Source organism: Opisthorchis viverrini (genome assembly GCF_000715545.1).
Source record: "Opisthorchis viverrini unplaced genomic scaffold opera_v5_37, whole genome shotgun sequence".
NCBI classification, from domain to species: Eukaryota; Metazoa; Platyhelminthes; class Trematoda; order Opisthorchiida; family Opisthorchiidae; genus Opisthorchis; species Opisthorchis viverrini.
In genome coordinates, this window is record NW_008751693.1 from 321,949 (window position 1) to 329,593 (window position 7,645).

The 7,645-nt window shown below is 44.0% G+C and overlaps 1 protein-coding gene across 1 annotated transcript in view; it reads right to left on the bottom strand.

Moving 5' to 3' along the window:
- Positions 1–5,082, bottom strand: part of T265_02817 (hypothetical protein) — a gene marked incomplete at both ends in the record, with an annotated part of 11,202 nt that extends 6,120 nt beyond the window's left edge. Inside the window, 2 exons of the mRNA XM_009167161.1 lie at positions 1,881–2,019; positions 5,048–5,082. Of these exons, the coding sequence (XP_009165425.1) occupies positions 1,881–2,019; positions 5,048–5,082 (174 nt within the window). The remainder of the gene's footprint in view (positions 1–1,880; positions 2,020–5,047) is intronic.
- Between the last annotated feature and the right edge of the window lie 2,563 nt (positions 5,083–7,645).

Consider the following 7,645-nt stretch of genomic DNA (forward strand, 5'->3'; position numbering starts at 1 on the left):
CAAATTATATATATATATATATATATATATATATGTATTCCTGAAGCATGTGTTTTCCATCGACCTGTCCTTCAAAAGCACCAAAATCTATCAAACCTGTAAGTTAGTGGTACTGGGTCAGAATGTTTTTCAGATCCACGCTATTTTTGAGCCCATCAAGAAACGTCGACTTTGGAAGGATTTAACTTGTTTGAAACAATCACTATTTGTGACGGACAGGAAAGTCGCTATATTGTCCACACTTGCATGCAGTAAGGCAATGACAGTATACCAGCATCATATCCAACTAATTGATCGATTTCTACCGCCACGTTTTCATAGTTGCATGGAACAGAAAGCATTTTGCTCCGGAACTAGCATCGCTGTCCCTGTTGTATTAAAGCCTGTTATACTGGGTCACATTCCCAAACAGATGACATCGAATGATCGAAGGATCGCTCTGTGGGGCCCTGGAAGTTCGAAATTATTGGGACTACCAGGCAAGTATGGAAACTTCCCTGAAACTAGACTACGGAGAGACCTGGCTCGATACTAAGGTGCCGAAATGCGATATGTGCGGATGTGGCACATTTTGAGACAGCCTGTCTGCATGTCCAAACATAAGGAATTCGTTTGAGAGTGATTTATGACGACAAATCGGGCACCGGTAGGAAGCTGTCCGACTGACGGATATACATGCTTGTTTCAATGCTATCATTCGCGACGTAGTGGTAAGCAGTAAATCTAAGTAAGTTGGCTCTGAATTTTAACAACAGAAAATCTGAAATTTTTGAACTTGTCACCGGTTCCTTCATTAGAGCCGAAATCGTTCGGTTCGGGCCTTCCTCCCCCGCTGTGATTGATTACTGTTTTACACAAGCAATAGGATCCTTTATGAGACTGACGCACAGCGCTTGTAGCCCACCGCTTTATACGACGCGAAAGTTCACTGCACAGTAGAAAATAACCGGACGTGTTCATTCTGGGGTGGGGAACCTCCCTCAGAGGTGTCTAAAATGTTTTCCGGAACAGAGACGTAATCAATCTTCCACATACAGTTCTGGATGGAGCGGCTTATCAATGACCTTTCAGTTCTTGTCAGATGAGAATCATACACTCATTTAAGAAGTAGAGGTGATTTAACCTTCTGTTGATGGGATTCAGTTTAAGCCGAACAGTTGAGCACATGACGACTGCATGGCTGAGTTTATCATAGCTTTATAAAGTCTGTTTGGACCGACGAAACACATAACACCTAATCCTTAGTTGTACTGCGATCCGATCTACTGTGGGAATAAAAGCAACCAGGAAACTATAGCCCAATGAATTATGATTATGGAGGACAATAGACAGATTTAGAGTGGAAATTGGAAATGAGCACCGAAATACGCTCGTCCATGGTCTCTCTTCTGCACTCTCAGTCAAACCTAGGATGCTCGTGGTAGACAGTTCCCGCTGTCATCCGGGGAAGTACCACCGCCAAAACCTGTAGGATCGTCGCGTTTTTCGCCACTTGAAGTCCCTGATTTGGTTTGCTATGCTACTTGTTTGACCGCCAACTTAAATTCATTCTGCCTGCGTTATTTAATACTTTATTACGTAGTGTTCAATTCCGTCATACTACTATATATATATATATATATATATATAATGTAACTGATTCGCTTTAACAGCGGACATTTCGGAGTATTAAGCCCACGGCGGTAATCAGAGTGACTGCTCACTGTCACTTCTCTGCCAGTAAAAAATTGGCACCTGTGAGTGTCTTGTGAGTAATGCGGGTCGGATCACCTTTCACATAAGCTGTTCAGTTCTCCATAGCACAGTCGACCCATTGCATGCAAAGTTTAAGCAGCGAATTCTGATGTGATAGACAAATTCGGAAACGGGAGAAGGCCCACCATATCAAAATCAACTAGCTGTGCGCTCAATTCGTGTACCCCTTCATTGCAACTAGTGGTCAGTTGGTCGGTGTTCTTTTCATCTTTTGTGCCTTGTGCCGTGCCAAAAAACAACCAGTCTGGAACGAACATGAAGCGTCTAAAATAAAGGTACAGGATGTTTAAATAACTGAGGACCATCCAGTGGTTGGATCACTGAGTTCAGTCGATCCAATCGTATCTGACCTACAGTCAGGTCCGAGATATAACGTTCGCCGTAAGTTTCACAGTGAGATACTTTACATAAAGAAGGGTAACCAATGCAGCCATACTTTTCCACTGCCTTGATTCTGTCTGTTAGTCCACTCCTTTCGTCGCTTTTGCTTTCGCTTTTACTGTGCTTACTCAGCTACAACTCGTTTACCGGTGGCTACAGTTTCATCCGGAGGTGGGAGAAGAATGACGAAACTGCAGCCTTTTAGAGGCAGTTACTTAACTGACTTATTAGTTTCGAATCATTCCGATAAAATATAAGTTTATACAACTATGAACTGGAATTCAACGCTGTGTTGTGGAGAAACCATTTCTCATAGAATTGGTCTGTTTGTCTCAGCATCAGCGCATCGCGTCTCTGGGGGGCAGCTCCTGAAGGTGCTATTTGCAACGTCACCTGGTTTACCACTCATAGAGTTTCTACTTCCTTACTGGGCGATACGCTTTCAGCACACTTTTCAAGGCTTCTCACTCAGTGCGAAAAGAACGCAACGCTGAACTAGTCCACCCTTGGGAGTATGATTAGCCCATCAATTACGGTAGACTTCATCTTCCTCAGGGCATTTTGACGTACTTCAGCACTACTGATCTGATGTTCCCACCAAAGCTCGCGAACATATAGGGGACATGGACTCCATATCTGGATTTAAAGAACCAGTGTAGCTCGCACCGCCGCAGTGTATCCTCTGATATTAACAGACCTCACTCAGGCACCACAGATATCTTAGTTTGGCGAACGCTACTCTAATATTGTCGACCAGAGTGACGAATTCGCCTACACCAATTTTTACCTTTACAACTGCCCAAGACCGATCTGCATGCATGTGACTTTAGTTTGATCCTACGTGATCCAGCAGTAGCGTTTTACACTCTGTACGTGTAAAGCGGAGTCCATAAAATAAAGTGGTAATAAAGACGTTATTTAAAAGGGTTTGAATGCTTGAGGGATCTAATAAAGGATCCTGAGTGAGTATCAGAATTATGATGGTCAACCTTAGGCGACCTATTACCGACAAAGTTGGAAAAGACAGGCTTGCTTCAGTTCACTTGATCTGGTTAATCCCGGCAAACTTTTACCGTGAATCCAAAAACATCCATATGAGTGAGGGTATGGTGTCTTTCTTATTTCGGACACCTGTAGTTAGAAGATACGGCCATAGTTTCGAGCGATTAACGGACCCTAAAACAGCTTCAGATAAATCTTTTAGATTAATTATTTCACTGACATCCAGTGTCTCCTGGACGTCTGATTGAATCGATTTCCTGCAGTAGGAGCATTATTGATCACAATCCGCAATTGCACTGTGCCATTCCACGGGTAGTTGGATGCATAGCCTATGCGCCATCGAGACCACTAGTTATTTTTAAGATTTTACGGCAAACAAGCATCCTATACCCGTTGAGTCATGTTCTTCTTCACTGGGCAAAACGCATGGCAAATGGGCTCATCGGGATCTAAGCAACAAAGGCTTTTCATTTCTTTGTGTGCCTGTTTTGGAGGCATAATCCACGTCAACATAAATGTTTGAGTAAAGGATGGGTGTTGCTCCGCTTCCAAACTTGTTAAGCATTGGCTTAGTTAGAAAGTAACTGATGAATAACTGAACCTGCAGATGGCAAATGAAAGATGTGAATGACGGTGGGTAAGCGAGGTAAGTTATACGTCGGTCGCTCAGACAAGATAAAGGGTTTCCTGAGTTACCTAAACCTGAGCCTTTGACTCACGATGCAGCGTGACACCACAGGTTTTGTCCCGGAACCTTACATTTTCTCAACGGTTTAGACCGCAAGAAAGCGACGTATGATATCATACAAACTGAAACACGAAGCGGCCTGATGCAGCACATTCAGTTGCTTAAGAACACCATCCACGAGAGATTCAACTGGGTTCCAGGTGAGTATCCCGTCAAAAACCAAACTTGCGTGCAGATGAGTGTATAGGTCTAGTTTCATACAATTTGGGTTCAAGCAGAACTAAAGGTTGACGGAAACTCGGGGACGATGCCTACCTGATGAGCCCCAAGAAGGGCGAAACCGGTTGTGGGCTGTCGAGAAATCTTCAACAGTCTCATCACTAGTGTATTACGTCTATACAAAGCCAATTTTTTCCCGGAGCTTTTTGCTTGGATCCAACACCTGGATCGTTCGACTCTTTTTTTGGCTGCGGGCGAGATGTGTCCTGATTTGTGGATGCGAGGAATAACATATGGCTATCTGACTCCTGGTAAGTGGCTCGGGCTGCTTTTAGGGAATTAATACCACCCAAACCATAGAGGGCATATACAACTGGCCACCCCAGTTTTCTAGGTTGGTATCCTGGCTTTTCACCCACCACATAGATGTGAGCATACAAAGCTGTGGAACGTCGCTGCCCACCTTTACAGATTCAAATTCACGCGCCGCAATATCGTCACTGGAACATTGATGATGACTCAGTATATTACCTTTTACCACCTGTCTAATCTGTTCTGTTCACCATGACAACAAATTTCCGGCAATGATAAGCACACGTCTCTCTCGTTTTGTACTTATTGCTTGCTTCACTTATTTTTTGAGGATGGGGTTTCGGCGTGCTTTTAGTCCTTCCTGTCTACCTTCCTATTGCTCTTCTGCAGCGGCCATTTTCCTGACTTTCAATATTTAAGCCAGATGTACCATCCACTTTACTAGCAACCATTTTTATATGTATATTGTTCACACATTGGCATTAACGGTGACGCGTTCAACGGTCCGATCCCACCGCGAAACTCTGTATTTTCAGCAGTTTCATTGTAGACAACACTGGTTGGCTAGCTTTCTGATCAGATACAGACACACTCGGCCCAGGCGCACAATTTTTTACGATCGGCAGTTCTTTGTCTCGAACTTGTTTCATTCGAATTTCAGACCACGACGCTGATCTCCTTTTAACTCACCCGTCTGCATATTCAGCTGACTCTTCTGCTCTCATTTGATCACTGTGCAATCGCTTGTTTCCATTTCAATCCGTCTGCTCCACACAGACCGTTTTCCCGATTCTTGACAATACTAGTCCACTGATTAGAGCGACACGTGGCGATTCTCTGTTTTTTTATTCCTGGGACCTATGATTTTTGCAGCGGACTCAGCTAAAAAATATAAACGAGTTATTCAGCTTGGATTCAGATGAGCCTCCAGTGGAAACCAAATTAGTATGCATGCGAGTGTGTTTATCAGAAGAATTGCTACTGTTTGTACCCAATTTTTAAAAATGGCAAATCCTCATATCCGAAATTGTTTACTGGAAGAACCCAATACACAAACGCGGAAGTGAGAAGTCCACGTGCCCACAAAGCCATCAACCAAGACGAACGCTCTCCAGAATGGGTTACCACAGACGCCAACCCCTTGGTTACGCCCATGCACTGGAGCTTCGCAGAGGATTCGCCACAACTTTTCCCGTGATATCTGTCAGTGTCGTCAGTGAGCCCCGTGTGTGATTTCCACAATGAACCAAAAGGTTCTGATGTAATTTGTTTGAAGGGGACTTCGTAGATATTTGGGTAAGTATAAGTGCACCTACAGCAGGCAACAGATTCCTTTAGGTCTTCAACAGTCTCATCACTAGTGTATTACGTCTATACAAAGCCAATTTTTTCCCGGAGCTTTTTGCTTGGATCCAACACCTGGATCGTTCGACTCTTTTTTTGGCTGCGGGCGAGATGTGTCCTGATTTGTGGATGCGAGGAATAACATATGGCTATCTGACTCCTGGTAAGTGGCTCGGGCTGCTTTTAGGGAATTAATACCACCCAAACCATAGAGGGCATATACAACTGGCCACCCCAGTTTTCTAGGTTGGTATCCTGGCTTTTCACCCACCACATAGATGTGAGCATACAAAGCTGTGGAACGTCGCTGCCCACCTTTACAGATTCAAATTCACGCGCCGCAATATCGTCACTGGAACATTGATGATGACTCAGTATATTACCTTTTACCACCTGTCTAATCTGTTCTGTTCACCATGACAACAAATTTCCGGCAATGATAAGCACACGTCTCTCTCGTTTTGTACTTATTGCTTGCTTCACTTATTTTTTGAGGATGGGGTTTCGGCGTGCTTTTAGTCCTTCCTGTCTACCTTCCTATTGCTCTTCTGCAGCGGCCATTTTCCTGACTTTCAATATTTAAGCCAGATGTACCATCCACTTTACTAGCAACCATTTTTATATGTATATTGTTCACACATTGGCATTAACGGTGACGCGTTCAACGGTCCGATCCCACCGCGAAACTCTGTATTTTCAGCAGTTTCATTGTAGACAACACTGGTTGGCTAGCTTTCTGATCAGATACAGACACACTCGGCCCAGGCGCACAATTTTTTACGATCGGCAGTTCTTTGTCTCGAACTTGTTTCATTCGAATTTCAGACCACGACGCTGACCTCCTTTTAACTCACCCGTCTGCATATTCAGCTGACTCTTCTGCTCTCATTTGATCACTGTGCAATCGCTTGTTTCCATTTCAATCCGTCTGCTCCACACAGACCGTTTTCCCGATTCTTGACAATACTAGTCCACTGATTAGAGCGACACGTGGCGATTCTCTGTTTTTTTATTCCTGGGACCTATGATTTTTGCAGCGGACTCAGCTAAAAAATATAAACGAGTTATTCAGCTTGGATTCAGATGAGCCTCCAGTGGAAACCAAATTAGTATGCATGCGAGTGTGTTTATCAGAAGAATTGCTACTGTTTGTACCCAATTTTTAAAAATGGCAAATCCTCATATCCGAAATTGTTTACTGGAAGAACCCAATACACAAACGCGGAAGTGAGAAGTCCACGTGCCCACAAAGCCATCAACCAAGACGAACGCTCTCCAGAATGGGTTACCACAGACGCCAACCCCTTGGTTACGCCCATGCACTGGAGCTTCGCAGAGGATTCGCCACAACTTTTCCCGTGATATCTGTCAGTGTCGTCAGTGAGCCCCGTGTGTGATTTCCACAATGAACCAAAAGGTTCTGATGTAATTTGTTTGAAGGGGACTTCGTAGATATTTGGGTAAGTATAAGTGCACCTACAGCAGGCAACAGATTCCTTTAGGTATTTGGACGACATTGACGTGTGACCTGCTGTGGAAGTCACTCAATTAGCTCATCAATGATACTAACAGATAGTAACCGTTGGTTCACTGGGCAAAACTGTGGTAGCTGATCTGTGAAGTTGAAGTGCTTGACAGCGGAGGTAGGGAACAATCATTTTAGGTAGCTCATTCCGATAAGTACAGGTCAAAGGTTCCATCTCTCCCTAGGAGTTTTCGTTTGTGCTGCGCATGCTCGGGCTTCCCATTTCTAACAAGAGGGTTTCTAAGAATGTATAAACACTGGTGTTCGCACCTCCATTCATGCCTCTCGGACTATGTCGTTGCACCCAGTGTCTCGGTGGGTGTAGCATGAAGCTGCTTTTGCCAACTCTTTTTCATCAACTGCAACATATATATGAACCACCTGGAGTGCTTTTACGAATAAACTGGGCAAAGAACAAA